General features: G+C 38.4%; 1 protein-coding gene across 1 annotated transcript in view; it reads right to left on the minus strand.

Annotated features, from left to right (window-relative positions):
• Positions 1–69: 69 nt before the first annotated feature.
• dnah1 (dynein, axonemal, heavy chain 1) overlaps positions 70–21259 on the minus strand; it is a gene marked incomplete at its 5' end in the record, with an annotated part of 34419 nt that continues 13229 nt past the window's right edge. Inside the window, 48 exons of the mRNA XM_084395836.1 lie at positions 70–692; positions 847–1081; positions 1331–1537; positions 1732–1876; positions 2356–2486; positions 2807–2977; positions 3150–3326; positions 4080–4259; positions 4784–4954; positions 5084–5215; positions 6081–6239; positions 6526–6670; positions 6774–6970; positions 7369–7520; positions 7993–8188; positions 8303–8528; positions 8631–8791; positions 8968–9117; positions 9566–9685; positions 9827–9952; positions 10220–10351; positions 10558–10749; positions 11018–11185; positions 11748–11939; positions 12041–12226; positions 12327–12437; positions 12525–12716; positions 12788–12959; positions 13183–13391; positions 13894–14029; positions 14699–14895; positions 15147–15374; positions 15465–15643; positions 16098–16271; positions 16914–17071; positions 17189–17349; positions 17440–17580; positions 17705–17806; positions 17986–18144; positions 18229–18348; positions 18852–19046; positions 19142–19319; positions 19395–19549; positions 19649–19740; positions 19982–20168; positions 20289–20375; positions 20492–20641; positions 20732–20845. Coding sequence (XP_084251962.1) covers positions 571–692; positions 847–1081; positions 1331–1537; positions 1732–1876; positions 2356–2486; positions 2807–2977; positions 3150–3326; positions 4080–4259; positions 4784–4954; positions 5084–5215; positions 6081–6239; positions 6526–6670; positions 6774–6970; positions 7369–7520; positions 7993–8188; positions 8303–8528; positions 8631–8791; positions 8968–9117; positions 9566–9685; positions 9827–9952; positions 10220–10351; positions 10558–10749; positions 11018–11185; positions 11748–11939; positions 12041–12226; positions 12327–12437; positions 12525–12716; positions 12788–12959; positions 13183–13391; positions 13894–14029; positions 14699–14895; positions 15147–15374; positions 15465–15643; positions 16098–16271; positions 16914–17071; positions 17189–17349; positions 17440–17580; positions 17705–17806; positions 17986–18144; positions 18229–18348; positions 18852–19046; positions 19142–19319; positions 19395–19549; positions 19649–19740; positions 19982–20168; positions 20289–20375; positions 20492–20641; positions 20732–20845 — 7770 coding nt within the window. The 3' untranslated portion in view covers positions 70–570. The remainder of the gene's footprint in view (positions 693–846; positions 1082–1330; positions 1538–1731; positions 1877–2355; positions 2487–2806; positions 2978–3149; positions 3327–4079; positions 4260–4783; positions 4955–5083; positions 5216–6080; positions 6240–6525; positions 6671–6773; positions 6971–7368; positions 7521–7992; positions 8189–8302; positions 8529–8630; positions 8792–8967; positions 9118–9565; positions 9686–9826; positions 9953–10219; positions 10352–10557; positions 10750–11017; positions 11186–11747; positions 11940–12040; positions 12227–12326; positions 12438–12524; positions 12717–12787; positions 12960–13182; positions 13392–13893; positions 14030–14698; positions 14896–15146; positions 15375–15464; positions 15644–16097; positions 16272–16913; positions 17072–17188; positions 17350–17439; positions 17581–17704; positions 17807–17985; positions 18145–18228; positions 18349–18851; positions 19047–19141; positions 19320–19394; positions 19550–19648; positions 19741–19981; positions 20169–20288; positions 20376–20491; positions 20642–20731; positions 20846–21259) is intronic.

The following is a 21259-nucleotide window of genomic DNA, read 5'->3' on the forward strand; positions in this document are numbered from 1 at the left end:
TTTATTTTTGATCGAGACGACCAGAGAAAATGTTCCAATTTCTAGAAATCAGATTGAGACACCTACAATACGCCTGCAATAATCACCATTTTAATTCATACAAACACCTCATTCAAAATATACACCGTAACAGTGTTAATTTATGTCACTGTCTAATGTTTAGTGTTGTTATGGTTAAAACTATTGAAACTATTTTTCATTTATTCAAATAAAGCTGAAATAAAACAAATATTAGAGAAAAAATAAAGAAAATTGCCCTGTCAACTAACGGGAACTGAAACATAGAAAAACTAAATTACTGAAACAAACTAAAATTAAAACAAAAACGGAAAATATAAAAATAAAAGCTAATTTAAAATATTAATAAATACTATGATAGTATATAAATATACTAACTAATAACTAATATACAGTACGTTATACATATATACTGTATGTATAACTGATTTAAAATGTTAATTTCCAGAGATATCTTGAATATAAAATATTTCAGTGCATTTTTTCTGTATTTTTCCCATGTTTGTCCAAGCTGTTGTGTGTGTATAAATGAAAATGTGTGTGAGTGAGAGTCTAGTAGTCAAGTGCACAGATCAACGCCACACCCTGTTTGATCCAGTGCCCCTGTGTACGATCTGTGGGCAGCTCAACTGATATCACGTAGTTGGTTGAGTGCCCGGTGGTAGAGAGAGTTCCTGAGGAGGAAAAACAAAACTTTTCAGATCTCTGTGGTAAAACATAAACCAAATTCTCATATAAATCACAATGACTCCACAGCATGTTGAGTAATAAAACATTAACAAAAGATTGTGGCAAGTTTCACAAAGAAATGCCATTCAAATTGCTCACCAGCACGAGTAAGAGTTTTGTAGATAGGACACACGTAGATTCCAGACAGAGGGGGTTTGCGGTTGGGAACGGGTACCATCCAGATAACAGCCATCTCTGTGTAGAGCTCTTTGGGACGGGATTCAGCAAGCTGGCCTGTCTCTGCATCCCAGCGTGCCCCTTCCAGAAACAGACCGCTGATGAAGCAGCCCATGTCGGGCCTCTCAGTCAGCTCTGCTACTGCTTCCTTCATAACCTAAAAGAGGGTTCGACGAAAGGTAATAAAACAAAAAGAATGATTAAGACTTATGGTTCTTGTTTAGATATGCAAGAGAACGTTCTATTCCCATGTTTGACCTTCTCAGGTATATTGTACTTCTCTTAATGGTCTATCAAATATCAAGCTTGCTTTGAGAGCTTAATATGGAAACATAGTTGAGGCTTCAAATTGAATTACACAGAGTTTAATGCAAGAAAGCCTTGCTGTTGAAAGCAGATTATGCACCTTAAAGTCAAATGCAATGGTGTCAATGGAGACCAGAGAGCCACGGGCAAAGTTCTGCAGGGTTCCTGTGAGGAAGGCCTGGGGGAAGAAGAACCCACTGATCCAGAATACAGCAGGAATGCCATCTGAGATCCAGTTCTGCAAAAAGCTGATACGCTGGACCAGATCTGACACCCAGGAGGCCAAAGGCTTAAGAGACGGATATGCCTGGAATATATATAAAAAGAAGAATTTTATGGTAGCTGTGTCCCATTTAAAAAAAAGTCTAAACCCTAAGCCTAAATAATCATAGAGCAAACTCTGATTTCAGTTACATGCACAAGAGCATTTGCATAGTTTTATATAGCCATTCCCCAAATTCTGATTATGTCTTGCATGGTTAACATTCGGGAGATTCTTGCCTTGGCCTTCCATATTTCTGGAACAGCGTTGATGAACAGACTGTTAGACATCAGCTCCAGTTCAGAAGACATAACCACCAAACCCTTCAAAGCCTTCACCTGATCACCGAGACTCTGGGAAATCACTGATAACAACTTATTATATCTGTGAAAGTGATAGAGAGGTGCATTTTTAGTGGATTGTAATCTGCTTGTTTTCTAAATACACACAAACGATTAAAAATGTTTTGGAAAGAAGTCTCTTATGCTCGCCAAAATTGCATTTATTTGATTAAAGATACAGGAAAAAAAGTTATATAATTACAATTTAAAACAGATTTTTTCTATCTGAATATATTTTACATTGTAATTTAATCCTGTGTTGCAAATCATTACTCCAGTCTTCAGTGTCACATGATCCTTCAGAAATCGTTCAAATATGCTGATTTACTGGTCAAGAAACATTTATTATGATCAGTGTTGAAAACAGTTGCTGCTTAATATTTCTGTGGAAACTGTGATACATTTTTTCAGGATTGAATAAAAGTATTAACTAAGTATTAACTTAACTTTTGTATGGTAGTGTATATTTAAAGGTCTTTGTATATCATTTATACATTAATTATGCACATTTAAAAAAATTACCTTATAACCTCCTGAACAAGGACAGTGTTCATAGATTCTTCATACATCACTGGGTATTTCTTCATGACCTCCTGCACGTTAATGAGATCAGGAATCTTCTCCACAATCCCCTCCACTATTTCCTCTATGATCTTAATGTGTAGATGAGAAAAGAGCGTGCATTAAATCTAAAAAGCATACGCATTTTACGTTATCATTTTACATTACAGGTTGCATCCATAATTTCAGTGTTAACAGTGTAGTCGCTATGTTAATCGCCACACTGCTTTGCATATGAAAACACATGGATACTATCAAAAAGAAAAAGCATTGCTTTTTAAAATGCTTAGGAGGAACATCACTTTTTTCAAAACAATTTTAATGACCCCAAACATTTGAACGGTGGTGTACATATTTTTGGAAAAGAAAATTGGTATATATATAATTTACATAAATGCATATAGACACATACCTCATCTCTAGACTTGCCTCCGCTAGCTGCTACTCTGGGCTGGAGCTTCACTAAAGTTCCCAGCAGTGCAAATGTCTCATTTTGTGCAAAGCTGATGTTGGCGTTGTCATGGAGGCCAAAGATCTCTGGTGAGTCATTTATTGGTAGACCACGAAAGTATGTCAAATAACCCTGCACAAAAAATTTGATGTACTGCATAACTTTAAACACAACAGAACACAAGACTGTGCTGAATTGTGAGCCTGTGGAGTGAGAAGTTCCTTTTACACTGATCTGAGATCAGCTTTATTGTTTTTTCCTAATACTTGAGGTTGGGATTACATTAGAGAATTGAGTTCTGGACCTTGATATTATTCTCAGTGCTGATTTGTCTGTATTCTCCAGAAGGAGAGTAAAGGTGTTCAGGGCCCAGGACAGCAGGGCAGTAGAAATCCTCCAGGATGTTTAGGATGCAACGGCGATCCCAGTTGTCCGTCACACGACCCCCATAGTTTATTTCCCCCGCAGTATACTTTAGAACCTAAACAGAGAGGGAGAAAGAGAAAAATGAAAACCAGATCAGAAAGATTTGTGAGAGTGTCTATAAATAATAAAAATATAACCTAATACAGATGTTGAGATGTTCTGTAACTTCTTAAAGGGATAGTTCGCCCAAAAATGATATTTAGCCCATGATTTACTCAAGCTAAGCTACGTCGTGACGTAGAACGAACGTGACAGCGCAGCCAGAGAGCAGAGCAAAACAAAACTCTACGTTCGTTCTATGTCACGACGCTTCCTACGCTACGTCCTACGTCATATGCCAGCATCCATCTCCGTGAACGCGCGTCGACCGCTACCGGAAGCCAGTTATTTTTGTTTATAAAGTTTTAAATATGTATATTTTTACGACAAAACCACACGGATTATCTTCGTTTATCCCCCTGGAGCCGGATGGATTACTTTTGTGGAGGATGCATGCTCATTTTCGGACTTCAACGAGCTGGACCCCATTGCTTCACACTATAACCACTGAAAGATCTAAGACATTTTCTAAAATAACTGAAAATGTGTTCGTCTGAAAAAAGATTGACATATGCATCTCGAACGGCTTGACGGTGAGTAAATCATGGGCTAAATATCATTTTTGGGCGAACTATCCCTTTAAAATGGCATGTTTTAGTTACCTAATATATGCCTAATCAGCTATGGAAGCACGCAAAGGAAGGAAAATACTCTGCAGAGACATGATTATGTGTGTGTGGGTGGGTTGCATGAGAACGTCTGGTTTTGCCTTGTATGGGATGTCCTGATACTCATCCAGGAACATTTTCAGCTGGCTAATGCAGATGTTCAGGTCCCCATCCGTAAACTCGTATGGAATGTTAAATCCTAGTGGGCCGAATTTCCTGCGCTCAATGGCATTTCCATGGAAAAGGCACAGAGACAGGAGGAGAGCCTTTAACTCGGCTGTCTGTCAAAATAAAGAAAGACAGACAGAGACAGAGTAAACAAGAAATATATTTAATAAAAATATAAATAATAATAATAACTATATCATATTATATATTTACACGTATGTATACTTTTGTAAACTACCGTACAAAAGTTTTGGGTCAGTATGATTTCTTTTGTTTTAAGAAACTATTTATTTTATTCAGCAAGCATGCATTAATCAAAAGTGACTGTAAAAGATTTTTATATTGTTACAAAAGATTTCTATTTTAAATTAATGCTGTTCTTATTAATGTTCTATTCATCAAAGAATTCAGATTTAAAAAAGAATAATAATTCACAATATTACTCCATTTACTGTTTATTTTGATCAAATAAATAGTCTTTTTGAGCATAAGAGACTTCTTTCAAAAACATTTTAAAAATCTTCCCGATCCCAAACTTTTGAACGTTACATTTGCAATAATATATTTACTATATTCACAATTAAATATGTATTTTTCTCAAGTTGGGTATTTCTGAAAACATCTTTTCAACATGAACCTTAGTGCATGAAGTGATGAAATCATCAGTGAGGCTGGCGTAGGTCTTCAGAAGATTGGCTTTAATGCCTCGTGGTGGTTCTATGGTCATCTTGGAGCCATTCTGCAGAATGGACACTGGGAACTTGTTGCTGGGCAGACTAGTGAGCCAAAGGCGGAAGTCCCGGTGGACCTATAGTACAAACAAGTTTTTCAATATATTTAAAAACTGTTACTTTTGAAAATGCGATAAATATAAAGTTCATAGATTTTCCGATAAACAGTCTATAAAAACTGAAATAGCTAGTCAGGTGTGTCAAACTTTGTCACAATCGATGTTCTCAATGAGTCTCTCTAGAGATGGCATCCAGCTGGGAGCAAGGTGGCAGTTCTGAAAGAAGACCCATTTTCCTTTCTCCATGGCATGGTGCATCAAGGTCTCAGCACTGGGGCCCTGACATACAACAAATACTTTCAGCCTAATATAGTCATTATACTCAAATATACACAGCCTTAAGGCCCATTCACACCAGGAATGATAACTAAAAAGATAACTATATAAGCGTCCACACCAGTGGACAATATCGTTCTGTTTATTCTAAGCGCGTGCTTTGTCTGTCACTTTAAAAGGCTTGCGCTTGTTACAGCAGGATGGATTCTGATTGGCTGTCAATGTTTTTATCGTTCATCAACTTGATGAAATCGCTCTGAAAGTGATTCCAACGATATAGTTTCTCTGTGCCGTTATCGTTATAGCTGTGGTGTGAACTATGCTATTCTTTAATATTGACAGCGATTTTTAGAACTATATCTTTATCGTTATCTTTATAGTTATCGTCCTTGGTGTGAACGGGCCTTTAGTCCATGTTTAGCTGATATAATAAAAGATATAATAAACATGAAAATAAATATAAAAGCCCTTAAAAGGGTATATGGCATGTGATTTAGGCAAGTACTTTCTTTGCTCTAAAGACATGAACCTAATGTTTACATCGTTAAGATATTAGTGTAATGGTGAATATATATGTTAGCTAGTTGGTGTGAGCCAGTAGGTCAGGTATGTCACAGTTCTTAGTCGGTGGCACAGAACATTGCAGCCTTTCAGAAACTTTAAATAGGAACATAATTAGCACTGGGATGGGAAGTCTATTTTATTAGTGTTCGTCAGGCTCAAGGTCTCAAAGGTATGAAGGTGGACACTTTGAACTGACTGAAATGGCATGTAGGACATATTAGAGACAACTAGTCAGAAGCTACAATTATGATAGCAGTTTGAGCATATATTTCTTTATTTTGGAAGTTCTAATGTATGTTCTGACCTGGCCTTGCCCAAGGGAGATGGCGTTCATCTTCTTCGAAAACTTCATGACCTCTGCGAACTTATAGAGGTCAGCAGCGGGGTCGGTACCAGGAGAAAGCACAAAAATGAGAGCGGTGGAGGGAGACGACTCTTTAAACACCGCAGACAGGTCTGATGTCTGAGAGGCAAGAGAAACATGGTGAAATTAGAGAAATTACAAATCATGACCAAAAACAATGAGTCATAGTGAAACACATTATTAGTATGACTCAAAAATATGCAAATACCTGCTAAAGGGTGAATTAAAATTGTGTCTTTAGCCTCTGTTTATTTAACATTCTAATGTGAAGTTCTTACATAAACAGTGTGTTGTTTCGTTCCATCAATATCAAAATGCTATTAGATTACTAATGTTATTATATGATTACATGAATGTGGTGTAAATTGAGTATATGTTTGGGTACCTGGGGTTCAATGAAACGCTGACCCAGCTGTGAAGCCACAAAGTCCTGCAGGCCGTGAGTAAGCCGGTCAGCTCTCAGACAGCGAAGAACCAGCAGCTTCTGAAACGAGTCTAAGTCGCTGTCCCACTCACCTGGAAGAGTCTCCCTGTTCACATACAAACACATATGTGTATAAACTGAGAATCTAAACGCACAATAATGATACCATTTATACCTTTAATAGGGCTTGCATGTGCGTTTGTGGCTACCTGTGTGGCTGGCTGCTGTCAAATATATTCTTGAAGGCTGATTCATGTTTGGAGAAACTCTCTGGCAGGTTTCTAAAAGTTGGCAGGGCGCTCAGTGCCAATATGTCCTGCCAGGCTCTCATGGACAGCCAGTTTGGAGCAGGATTAGGAGCCTCCTGCTGGGGCCGGCCCCCAGATAACATGTATCGCCACTCAGCCTGTACACACAAGGACATTTATATATAAATGGGTCACATCCAGATTTAAGTCCCCAAGATCTCTCTTTACTATGTTATTATTTCTTCATAATTACAAACATTGCCAATGATATGACAACGCAATGTTGACTGTTCATTTGTCTGTTCAAGGCTCCTGGATTTATAGTGGAATAAACATTAGCATTATTAACAGCAGCTTGAGTGATAAAGATCAAAAGAAAATGGAGACAGAATCCACTTAATGAACTTTTTTTAAATGTCCTTGTGTGGTCTCTGATAATCTCTGATAAACATTTTCCGTAAATATTTGCCAGATGGAAAGTAAAAAGGTTGAGATAGAGACAAAAGATAGAGGAAGAGAGTCCTTTTAATCCTGTTTTTTTTTTTATCTCGCTAACCATATCAATCTTGCTGTCATTCATCAGGATTCTGGCACACAGGAGGAAGGCAAACATCAGCTTGTGTTTCTCAAAAAGACTGCGACAGACGTTACTGTACAAGCTGAAGGTGAAGAACTCATTAATGTTGAAAATACGCTCCTTCACTGTCTCTGTGGGGAGAGGAACCAAGACAGTTAGTTAATATATAAAAGAAGTGATGTCTTCTATTAAATCAAGAAAAACCAGGGTTCTCAAAGTCATGGAAAACCTGGATGTATCAGATAAACAAATTTTAAAAGTGTGATTACTAGACCTGGAAATGTCATGTAAATTAATAAAACGAACATGGAGCAATAAGATTTTATTCATTTACATGACTTTTTTTGAAGTCATGCCAAGCAAAAATATTTTATCAGATAGAAATTCTAAATAAAGAAAATATATTTAAAAAATCCTTATACTTGATCCTTATCCAGTAAATTACAAACAACTGGAAAAGTTATGGAGTCTTTGAATATTGTCATGGACAATGAGGGGCCCTGAAGTCAAAAAGGTCAAGAACCACTGGCTTAAAAAAACTGTAAGAAAATTTGGCAGTTTCTTCAGTGCGTAGTGTTAAAAATACGAGGGCATATTCTCAACCTGCTCGCTCTGAGTTGGCAATGCCAGCCAAGAAAATACCCAGGAACCACTCCAGAGAGTATTGGTACATGGGGTCCACGTTTGACAGATCTGACACGCAGAAGAAGAGTATCTGGGCTCGGACAGCCACTGGAACATATTCCAGACGTGTGGCGTCAATGTCCCTCTCAGTCGCCTCCGCTGCAGTCACTTTAGCCTACAAAACATCGCTTGTTTGGTATTAGATACTTTTACAGTAGATGCTAAATTAAACAGAAGGCACATTTAGCCTTTCAAGCAAGAAAGACACAAGCATTTCTTTCAGACATACCTGAATTTCTTCGGCTTTGACTTTGGAGGCCGCAAGCACTCTTATCAGTTCCTCGTCATCGACAGGGTTTCCCTCTGAAGAGCTCAGTCGGAACAGGATCTGATCTTCTATCTCCTTTAATTCCTGTTTCATTTGTGCGTTACTCACAATGAGTTGGTTCTTCGCCCCTTCCAGATCGGGTCTCTCTTCAGCTACGAGACACCCTAGTAGCTGATCCTCTAGCCCACTGCATTAACACACATGGAAACCCAGCACATGTGAAATTCAGGATCTACCTCACAACCTAGCCTTCATTATGTTTATGTCTGAAGAAATGTAAGAGCAGCACCTGGGTGAGAGGGTGAAGTTAATGAGAGTGACTTTAGTAGAGATCTCGGGTGAGTAATGTGGGTTGGGCAGCTTAGTGGTAATGTACATCTTGAAGTCGTCATGATAGTGAATGATAGCATCTCCGAGCTTTAGAACTATGTTGCCTTCATGGGTATATGTCTGAGGAGCACACACACAAGAACATCAGTTTTACACTGAAGGCAGCTAAGAAATACTAAAACAAAAGGTTGTTTTAAATATTGACCATTGAACACTTTAAAAATAGATGCTAGCCTAGCTATAGCAGCTTTTGAGCTTTATTTTATGATTTATTCACACAAAACAGTGATGCGAACCTGTCGTAGGAGCACAGGGTCCAGTGCAGGGTCTAGATCCTCCCCAACATTCTCCAGCAAGCATGGCTTCCCAAAGCGGATAGCATTTTCTAAACTACGCAGGAAGTCCCGGTCACTCAACTTCATCACATCCAATCTGTTATCACGCTCCTGCGGAAACAGAACAAAACAAAGACCATGAGAAAAGGCAGAAAAAAAGTGAAATTGAGGTAAATGAAATACATTACAATTTAAAAGTTGTACTCAGCAAGAATGCATTAAACTGACCAAAAGTGAGAGTAAAGACATTTATAATGAGATTTCTATAAATAAAAAAAGGGATTCTTTTGAACTTTCTATTCATCAAAAAATACTACAAGTTTCCTGACACTGAAGACTGGAGTAATGGCTGTTGACAATTCAGCTTTGCCAACAGAGGAATAAGTTACATTTTAAAAAACATTAAAAGAGAGAACACCTATTTTAAATTGTAATTATATTTCACAATATTACTGTTTTTACTGACTCAAAACCCTTGAATGCCAGTGCACAATTCAGCTAGCTAGTTTTGTTATGTAAGGTAAAAAAATATTCTAGTGTAATTCTGTATAATTCTTACCATGTTCTTAATCCACTTGTTGGCCTGTCCCTGCGGATCAATGAACAGAGGCCAGCGCTGAGAGTACTGTGCAATTACTCCATTCTCCACAGAGAGACTATCCTTGGGCAGGCCTGCAATCTACACAAAATTACACACACACACATATATCTAAATAAATAAATAAAACATAATCTTTTATGTCCATGCACATCACTTAAGTACATGTACAATGTTGTACAATAAGTACAAAGTTGTTGTACATATGTGTTGGTCTCTAACCTGCCAGGAGCGGATCTTGACTTTGTCTCCTAGTGTGCTGATCAGGTTGGGCTGTTCTGTGTGAGGAACTGTCAGCTCTTTAAAACCTCTAAGCCACTCCTCAGCCATAGCTGAACGATACTCTCCCTGCAAAAATCATACATATTTACATCCACTCTCTATGGCTGAATCTCACGATAAGATGTCGAAGATGAGTTTTTTTCTGCATTATGGTAATGAGAAGACTCTCTAGAATATACAATACAGAAGAGAAAATAGAATTTCCTATTTATTTCGTTTGATTTTTGGGGTGAAATTTGACCTGGACATGTTTTGTAATCAAAAACCCTCATAATTAACGAAAGACATTCAAACATCATTCTACCCAGCATGCATTTTCCCTCCCACACTCACAGTGAAGGGTCCGAGGTAAGCTACGTATCCTGCAGCAAGCAGCACATCTCCTGCCACATTATTCACCATATACTCCAGTTGCTGTACTGTCTCTCTCCAGCGCACCTTCTCATCAGCCAGACCACCAATCAGCTGCCACACACAACAACTTCTTGTGTCTGAACCTCCATGTGCTCAGTATAAACTCAATTTATAATGAACATCGACAAAACATATTCAATAGTCATATATCATACACATAAAAACAGAAGAAATGTACTGTTGCAAACCAGACTGGTATGATAAAGAGGTAAGTTTGACAGGCCAATATTACATTAAGTTGTTTTTTCTCCACTCACCTTATCTGCACGGATCAATCTGTTCTCACACAGCTGGCATTTGGCGTCTAGCTCATCTCTCTTGCTCAGGCATTCATGATACTTAGCCTGCAGGGTGGCAATGCCCTCTTCTACAGCTGTTAGTTTCTCCTTAGCATCATCCAGAATGCGCTGTGTTACATCCAGATCCTCCTGAGCTTCCTGCAAGGCTTGCTGTTCACACACACACAAAGAAAGATTAAATATTAAAACATTAATATAATTATTAAAATAAGCCTTAGTTTTGGTCTGTTCACAACAACATATTTGTAAGAATTAGATTAAAAATGAACAGCTTTAGGCGGAAAGACCCTACAAGTATTTTTACATACAAAAAAGACAGATTGTCCTGAACAGACACAGGCATATAAAATCAAATACACAAATACACATGAGGTCTAAGCTAAATAATGGATTTAGCAGAAAGGAATCAAGCTCCTACCCGTTTGGGCTCTACAGCTCTGGCCACAAAATGGTACAGATGCATCGCTCGCACCCACTGACAGATAGAAGTGCAGGCTTTAGACACCTTGGCGATTGAGTCAGTCTCAAACTCTGGGTTGTCAATGTAAGGCTGCACTTGCTTGATCACAGCGTCTGGGATGTTGTCCTGTGGGAAGAAGACAAGAGCATAAATATTTTAACTTTGTGGTAAAAAAAAGCAAAAAGCAAATACACTACCATTCAAATGTTTGGGGCCGGAAAGATTTTTAAATGTTTTTGAAAGAATTCTCTTATTCTCACCAAAGCTGCTTTTGTTTAAATAAAAAAAAAAAACAGTTAAACAATTATATTGTGAAATTAAACATTTTATATTATGAAAATTTTCTTTTTAATATCAATGCCTAGATATGCTAACAATGCCTAAAAATGTGCTGCTTATTATTTCTGTGGAATTAATTTTTCTTTTAGAAAGTTCAAAAGACCAGCATTTATTTGAAATAGAAATCTTTTGTAACACTATAAATGCCTTTACTGTAATTTTTTATCAATTTGATGCTTCCTTGCTGAATAAATTGTCTCTGACCCCAACTTTTGAACGGTATTGTATGTACTTTAAAATACCACCAAAAACAACAACAAAAAATCAACATCTCTAAATAGTGACATAGCAAGTAGTAAACAGACTGTATAGACGCTTATAGAACTCGCAAACAAAATCTTCACCCTACCTTGTCATACTTAAACAGACTATCCAGAAACTTTCCTGGATCTTGCAGAAGGCCCTTTCCTGCATCCCAGTAGTCATCAACCTTCTCTCCGAGCTTCTCTCCAGCAACTTTCTTAGGTTTGATACCCTTCAGGATGCAGACAGCTTCTATAACCAGCTTTACTCCTTGAGGAGGTCTCTGCATAGCCCTCACCTGTATATCAACAAACACACATTCCTCTCCTTGTGAGATGGCATGATCTAATCGTTGGCTGTATTATGTACAAATGTTAACAGAAAATGTGACGTTTGCACCTCAACGACATCATTCTTTTTCAGGGACTTCAGGCTAGCGAGGGCGGCGTCCATGGCAGGAAGTGCTTCATTCAGATCTTTCTGAGCATCATCAGCAATGGCCTGAGCCACACAAGCCTTTTCAGTGGCTTTAGCCTCCTCAGCCTGCACCGCTACACGGGTCTCCTCTGCTATCACCGTGTCTTCCTACACTCAAACACATTCCCCAAGTGACAAAATTCAAGATTGAGTTTTATTCCACCATGTTTGCATTCATACATTTTTTAATTTCGATCATTTTATTCACTTTTATTTTCTCCATAGTGACCACAGTGTCCTTGGCTGCCTCCTCCAGCTGAGGCCTCATCATCTCCAACTCTTCCTGCATCTTAGCCACATCCTCTGCTGTCCTCAACAACTACACACGCACACAATAATAAACACCTTTGTATATTATATACAGTAGAATGAACAGTGCAGAAAATAATTGATGTTCCCAAATCACTTTGTCCAGGCCAGTTTTCATTCGCTGACGAGCACTGTGCAGCTCCTGCTTCTTCTGGCCAATCAGAGATGAGAATATGCTGAGGAGCTCCAGGTAACTCTTAGGAGTGACGTAGTTGTAGCGGGAAAGTTCAGCCAGGTACTGCTCACACTTCCTGGACACCATTTGATGGATCTCAACACACATCAGTGCCTGTACAGAGAGACAGCACTCTGTTACACTCTGTATACATTTACACACACATATCACACACTTTTCCTTACCAGGCTTTGGAGGGTCGTAGGGCTGGCCTCCAGTTCTGGAAGCTCATTTAGGAAAGATGTTGCTACAGACTGTAGTGCCTCCTGTGGCCAAGCACTGAACCAGTCAATGGTGCAGCAGTTGACCAGTGAGGGGAACTGCCTAAGGCGAGCCCGGAACACTTCCCCTACTGGACTGTAGATGGAGGCAAAGAACAGAGGTCCTGAGCCACAGTTTCCAACTGTATGTGTTTCAAGCTGTATCTCAGTGCAGGGAAATCTTTCTAACAACAGTCAAAAAATGCACACCAGATACACTACATCTACACTAATCTTAAGCTGAATTTTGCATGCAACAGTTTTGTACAGTGTATTTGTAGCACTGAAATATCAATAGAAGTATTGATATGAAGATAAACCTCATGCAGAGAACAGTGTGGATGTTGCTGCGAACTCTCTTGATGTAGGCAGCCATGAGGTTAGATTTGGTGGGCTGCTGTCCCATGTCCAGAACCACAGGTTTCATGGTAATCAGGATGCGCTCCTGCTCTTCCGAAGTGTAAAGATTGGGCACGTCGCCTGAGTTCAGGATGTTATTTACGTCCTCCAGGAAAGATTCGCTCTTAATCTGAAAACCAGAAGGGAAGACACAAAAAATGTTAAAAAGTTGACAGCATGTTGTTATGTGTGTTTGCCAATGGTGACAAGGTGATTTACTTGAAGAAAAATATTTTAGAAGCATTTATTGATAGACTGGAAAGTCCGTTAGCCTACAATCAGAGAACTTCATTACACTGTTTCATCTAATGCTGAGTATCAATACATTCCTTGATGCTTGCTTTTACTACTGTACTACTATTAGTGATGTGCAAAATGACATATTTTCACAATTGATCAGTTAGTAGGTTGTCTGGTCAACTAATCTTAAGAAAGCCCTGTAAAACATATATAATATTCATTAGTCATTACTCTAGTCTTCAGTATCGCATGATCCCTCAGAAATGCTGTAATACAGCTTTAGTGAGCACAAGAGTCTTCTTTAAAAAAATAATGAAGTCTTACTTACACCAAACTTTTGAACAGTATAATCTCGAATATAATGTGAAAATGTTTATAATCTGTGATCTCACCTGTGTATCTACAAACAGGAAGGTGATTTGCACATTCTGCAGGCCAGCCTTTAGCATGATGCTCTTGATGTCCTCTCTCCACTCCAGGAGGCCATAGTTCTTGGAGAGTTCAATCTGGAAGCACTCATACGCAGCCCTGACAATATAAGGACAGTCACAGTGAGAAAATCTATGTAGGTAAACAATGAAGCCATAGATGAGTTCTTTAATTTGGTGGATCACTTATGGCCCGTTTCCAAATGGACATATAAATGAATGAATGTTCAATATGTTTCTATGGACCTTTAATGAAGTGTGAGTTTCTCTTGTCACTGATGGTGGGATATAATAGTCTCACTGTATTCATTTATTTGTGGGTGGTCAAAAGTATGATCAAAGTCAGCGATCAAAAATATTAACTTAAGTTTAAGATCTGGGCTGGCAGTGGAGAATATAGTGACTACTTAAATATGTTGCCACTTTAAACACATTCGAGCAATAACATGGTTTCTTTGTGTATAAATACAGTTTCAAAATCATGCATTTGTATTACATATGTCACAGTTTACTGATATTGAATGTTGCTCGCATATGTGTTCCAGGCATGACATGACATAATTCTTTTCAGTTCTACATGGGTGGCAAAGCAAAAAGCTTAATGACAAGGGACACTTTGGCAAAAATATTGTTAACGTTTAAACAGTTTTAAATCAGTGGGCCAGTATGACTTCTGGTTTTGATCAAATAAAGTCTCATTCAACTGACTCTCATTAGTAATGCTAATTATATTTTTAGGGTTCAGCACAATAAACGGTTCAGCTCTCACATATGTGTGGCAAGCCTGGTAAGGGACTGGCGTCCGCTGCCACCAACCCCTAACAGCAAAGCGTTCCCCATAGGCTGGCGCAGGATACGGCTGATACGACACACATGCTGTATGGCGTCCATGAACAGCACCAGCTTCATCTTAGAGGTGCTGGTCTGGTTATAATCATCCATGTACTCCTCCATCACATGAACCAGCTGTATTAGGGGATAAGAAACAAAACTTCAAAGGGCCATGTGGTTTTTAAATAAATAATTTTTTGCAAAATGCTTGTCAAAATATCAAAGCAAGCAAAATGGCAAAATAATAAATAGGTAAGAAAATGTGACTGGTGGTTGCACATGCAAAAGTTTGAAGTCTGATAAATTTTTCTGGCATCATTAATTTCTGTAGCAAGCACCATTAATATGTAACTGAATAAATGCAAGGCAATAGACGCCACATTTACCTTTTCTTTATCTTCAATAAGCTGGTAGACTTTAACAGACCCGGGGAGCATGAAGTCTCCATATAAGACTGGCTGATATGGGACCACCTCTTCGATCTTGCACCCAAACTCCTGTATGTGAGTTTGGAGGAGCTGGTCGAACCACTTCCTGTCCTCATCACTGACCAGTCGATCCTGGAACACCCTGCAGCTCTCATGATACCAAAGCTGCAATAGCTGTATTTTATTCTGTGTAAACAAAGATTACACAATTTTATGAAGATCTAAATATATAAAACATGAAATATCTGAAAAACTGAGGTTTATCAATGATGGTACCTCTATTTTACCAGCCTCTGCCATCAGGATGCCCTGGAAGACTTTCGAGAGGTCCCTCAGGTTGAACGTATAGTGAGATTTAGCAGGTGTAGGTAGGAGAGCAGAGGTAATAGTGGAGTATACCCTGATGGTAGCATCCACTAGTGACTCACTGAACGGTTTCATTTCTGGAATTTTCTCTAGAAATCATAGACACAAAATGAGCTCATGTGAGAAAATTATTTTTGCAAGTGTGACATATACACATCAATATAAGCTCAAAATTGACATTAAACAATACAGTAACTTATATTTTTTTATTGAATGTATTTTTGTTCCTCTTTTTTAAGTTGCTTTGGATAAGAGCATCTGCATAAATGTAAATATTTGTAAATGTCAGTAAGAATTTTGACATTTAGTGGTGACATTTCTTTCTCTTCCTTTTCTCTGTCTATCTTTTTGTCTCTATCCCTTTATCAAGCTTACTGCCTGGGTCTTTTTTACTCATATTCTCATCAGTTGAAAAAAAAACAAAAAACAGAATCCATTTAGATCCATTTAAAATGCTACCAAAGCTTCTGACAGGTGTTTCCTGTTGAAACCCACATTTAAACGCATACATATCTAGATGCCCGCATTATGACTGTCACTCACCCATCCAGTTCCCCAGGATGGTGGAGAAGATCTTCCTCTTGCTGGTGTCCTCCATCTCAGTGAATGACAGGAAGTTGAAGTGGCGTGTGAAGCGTTGAGTGATGGGGTTCCTGCCCCCGCCGGGGGGACCCATGGCACATGCAAAGTTTATGTCAACAATGTTTTTAAATGTGCCTGGTAAACGCAGAAGACAAATCAGACTTAACAGAGTTTGTATAGAGTTATGTGTGCATATGTTTGTATACTACCGTTCAATGTTTAAGACTTTTTAATGTTATTGAAAGAAGACTCTTATGCTCATCAGGGTTGCATTTATTCGATCAAAAATACAGTGAAAACAGTAATATACAGTACTGTGAAATATTACAATTTAAAACAACTGGTTTTTTTATATATATATATATTTTAAAATGTAATTTATTCCTGTAATGGCAAAGCTGAATTTTCAGCATCATTACTCCAGTCTTTAGTGTCACATGATCCTTCAGAAATCATTCTAATATGATGATTTAGTGCTCGAAAACTTTTTTTCTTCTTTTTTTTCTTATTATCAATGTTGAAAACATTTGTGCAGCTTAATATTTTTGTGAAACCATGCTACCCTTTTTCCAGGATTAGAAGAAAGTAAAAAAAAAAAACACTTATTTTAAATAGAAATCCTTGTAACATTATACATTTCTTTACTTTCACTTTTAATTAATTTAATGTATCCATGCTGAATAAAAAATATAAATTTCTGTACTGACTGCAAACTTTCAAATAGTAATGTATGTAAACGTGCAATGCATAGAAGATTTGCATTCTTAGTAAACACACCTATCTGTTTCCTGTCATACCAGCCTCCGTGATCCATCCACTGGCGCAGCAGTTCAATGGGAGGCTGGGCTCCATATGTTTCCAGCATGGGCATGTTCAAATCATCAATGAAGAAGATGAAATATTTTCCCAGAGGAGGCCCAAACACACCCTTACGCCTGTAAGTAAGATATATAAATTCTAAATTTAATGATCAAAACGATTAACTGTATGTACAAAAAATGTGTAGTTCAATTCGATAACAGACTGATGAGAGGAAGAGATAGAAGAAGAACCTCCTGTCGAGTTTGCTGTCAATATAGTCTTGAGTTTGGTTGCAGGAGGTGCGAGCAGAGAACATAAGGAAGTGAGTTATGTATTCAGCAGGCATGTTCTTGAGGAGCTTGTCTGATATGGTCAGGGTCTTTCCTGTGCCAGTGGGCCCAATGCACAAGACCTGACAAATCAGAGAAGGAAACAAGCTTAGCAGCACATATGTGTGGCATTAAGTTGACTGTATGTTAAAATGAGACTCAGAAGTACCTACAGGCTTCTTATTAGAAAGCAGCATGTCTATCAGGAAGGACATGCGAACAGTGTTGACAGTGGGCACAATGATGTCTGAGTATCTAGTTTCTGGAGTGATGACCACTTTCTGGGCATATTTCATCCAACTGACCCACTGTATCTGAAGCATTTGAATAATCAGATGAATGCATGTTTATTCATTTTAAAATGATTTATTAACCTAAAGCAAAAAAAGAGAAAAGTTTGTAAAATTAATTTAAACGTTCCAAAAAACATTCTCTCACCTTCCTCTCTTTACCCTCCTCCTCATCATCAAAATGACTTATTCCTGCATCATCTAAATGGTAATCGTACACTAGTCCCTCCTCAGGGAAACACAATTGGACCTGAAAATCAAACAAATGAGGTTTGCAAAATGCTTTTCGCTCTGAATAAATAAACTTACATAAGAGCAATAAAAAAATTATGATTTAAACACTCTCTGGCACTTCTGTTTAATTATCTACAGCATGTAAATCATTGCTGGTAGCACTGAGCTTCATGATACACTTATGCTGCTATTGACCTTTTCTACAGTCATCTTGCCCCTGAGCCAGGCACTGAAGCGTTGGCAGCTGTCAGCATCTCCTGTAGCTCCAACACTCCATACGAGTGCAAAGATAAACCAAGGCTCAATCAGCTCCTGCAGCCGAGACAGTTTCTCCTGGGAAAGAGGCTTCTTACCCTGACCACACACGCACAAAAAAATCTGTTTAACCATGAATAAATTAACAAGTCTAACCACTATAATACAAAAAAGTTATCTGACCTCTCGTGGGATGAAGGGCTCAAAGAAACAATCCAGCAGTTTGAGCAGAGAGCAGGTGAGATTGCTGTCCATGGATGTGATCACCTCCTTCACTGATTCTCTGACAAATTTGATAGAGTCCTGTAGATACACATTACAACACATCAAAATCCTGATAGACAATTAAGTACATGCCTTACATTATATTGACTTCATTAAAAAGATATTTGATGAACAGACACAGGGCCCTATTTTAATGATCTGAAACGCAAGTATCAAACGTGAAACGCAAGTAACTTTGTGGGCGTATCTCTAGACGCAAATCTAAAATGGGTTGGTCTGAAGTAGCTACATTACTCATAGGTGTGGTTTGGGCGTAACGTGAAATAAACCAATCAGAGCGTCATCTCACATTCCCTTTAAAAGCAGGAGAGCTTGTTCCATGGCGGACTGCTATTATAACGGCGGATTTGCCAGGTTCACAGCTGAGGAGACTGACGTTCTCGTCAGGGCCGTAAAAGACAGAGAAGTGACTTTGTATGGGGATGGGAGAAACCCACCCAAATTAGCTTAGGTTAAACAGGAGTATAATACATTTTAATTCAATTTAAAACATTCAATAAAACCACTGTAAGACAAATCACCTGTAAAAACCTTGCGAAGAGAGAGTTGAGTTGATCTGTGTAGGACTGAAACATGCCAGGGATAGTACGGAGCCAACACTCTGTGAATGGAGTCAGACCTAGAATATTGGGCTCAAGATACACCATGCCACAGCGAGAAACCGTGGCAGGAGATGCCACTGCCAAATCCTGCACCTCAAACATCATTGTCATCACCTGTGGGCCAAAAAAAAACAGAAAATTATTATAGTTACACAAAGGAGGTACAATATGGAGAGTCAGAAAGTGGCCAATAGCAGAAATTCTCATACATCAGAGAGTTTGATGATCTCTCCAGAACTCAGACACAGTTTCTTGTTGTCATCCAGAACCGTGTTCATGTTCTCGATCCACACAGCATCCACAGGCCCATCAAACATGTACCACTTCTTCTCTGGGTCCATGGAGGCAGCTCCATCCCGAATGAGACAAGACAGTATACCATCTGTCCTGTAATCAAATATTGTGTGTTACTTTTAACAACTGTACTGTATTGTTAATACAATTAATCCAGAGTGCACTCACCACTCATGAGTAAGCTGGTCGAATTCTCCGTAAAGCTGCCCCATAGTGATGGACTTTGGGTTGAGTATATAGGTCTGTACAGCCTCATATACTCCTCCACTAACTGAGGGCTGGCCTTTCAGAGCTGTCATGGCTGCTCCCAGCACTTCATAACACTACAAGTATGTGAGAGTGCATATAAGAAAAATGAATTCCAAAATTAGAATTAGGAATTTTTGTTGCAGCTTGTTCATTTATGTATTAGCGAAGCTTACTTTAGTTTTCCCAGAGCCTGATGGTCCTACCAACATTAGACCGTGTCTGACTACAGTGGTCTCGTATAACTGAATACACTTGGTTATATAGCCTGTAGGACAAGAAAAACATGAACCATGACAAAAGTAGGATTTTGTACTTGGATTAAGCACTGACAATTAATTTTAAAATGCATGAGATTTTTTTTATTTTATCATTAGATTATATGCAGATTATATCAATTGTATCATTCGAGCAAGACCTCAAAATGTTTAAAGCTAATGATAATACCAAATAAATGTAATAAAGCAATTTTTCTAAGGAAAGATGGTTTGTTCTTATTTTCTTCTCACCATTCACATCTTTAAGGCACTTGTTTGCACAGACGTTCCTTATGGACTCCTCTAGGGTACCATAGTCAATTGGCTCTTCACGGATCTTGGGGAAGAGGTCGGACACAATGCCATTGAAGAGCTTGAGGTCATCCTGAAGAAACTTTGGCACATTGACATCCCTGATGGCACGCAGACATATCAGCTCCTGCATAAATCATGCAATCAGTTTAGCCACAGACAGTTTTATAGTTATGATGCTTCAATAAGGGATCAAGCGGCAGAAAAATAGGGTTCAACCATTTTTTAAGGAATATTGCAAACACACCTCATTCATGTCAGGATTTTCCCTCTTTAAGTTTCCAGCTGCAGAGATCACCGTTTTCACAGCTCTCATCCCAAAATCATAATGATCCTAATAAACAATACGCAAAAAAGTGAATTTCTTTTTCTTTCTGTTAGATTTACCGAAAAGTTATAGTACTAAAATAATTACTGTAAAACAGAAACACCGTGACGTAAAGGTCAGACCTGTGAGCTGAGCTGTTCTGAGGACAGTTTAAAGGTGCTGGTGATTTTTTTGGACAACAGTTTGGCATCGCTGAAGCCGAATGAGTAAAGAGAGATCTCTGCTATCATGGCATAATCAGGGATCATCATAGCCACAGGACGGAAGAGGGCCTGAGGAACACACACAGTTCAGTCTTTTTGTATATATTGAAATGTATCTTTTAATTTGAAGGTTTAGATTGCTGTTGGCAAGCTCTGTACCTTTAAATTATCAGGTAGTTCAGTACGACCAGCATAGCCAGGGTTCATGGTGATGAAGACAGCACAGGATGGAACAAGGGAGATTTCCATCCCCTCAAATACAAATGTCTTCACCTGAACTCAAGAAAAACAATACCAGGTTTTTCCAGACCTTTTGATCAATGAATGTCCATGTCTTTTCTAGTCTTTCATGATTACTGGATATTTTTTTGCAAAAAAATGTATTTACTAGAAAGAAACTAAACTCTATGGCCCAGTTTCACAGAAAGGGCTTAGATTAAGCCAGGATTAGGCCTTAGTTCAATTAAGGCATTTAAGTAGCTTTTGTAAATGTACCTTAGAAAAGAACATTACTGGTGTGCATAAGACAATGGCACTGATAAAGTTGTGCAAGTTACTTTCAGTTGAACATGAATTTTAGTCTGGGACTATGCTTAAGCCTTGTATGTGAAACCGGGACTATGTATGAGTGTTCCAACAAACACGACTTCTGTCCCTAACATGCATATATGACAGTGTTTTCATAGT

The sequence above is a fragment of the Rutilus rutilus genome (assembly GCF_951802725.1).
Source record: "Rutilus rutilus genome assembly, chromosome: 22".
Taxonomy (NCBI): Eukaryota; Metazoa; Chordata; class Actinopteri; order Cypriniformes; family Leuciscidae; genus Rutilus; species Rutilus rutilus.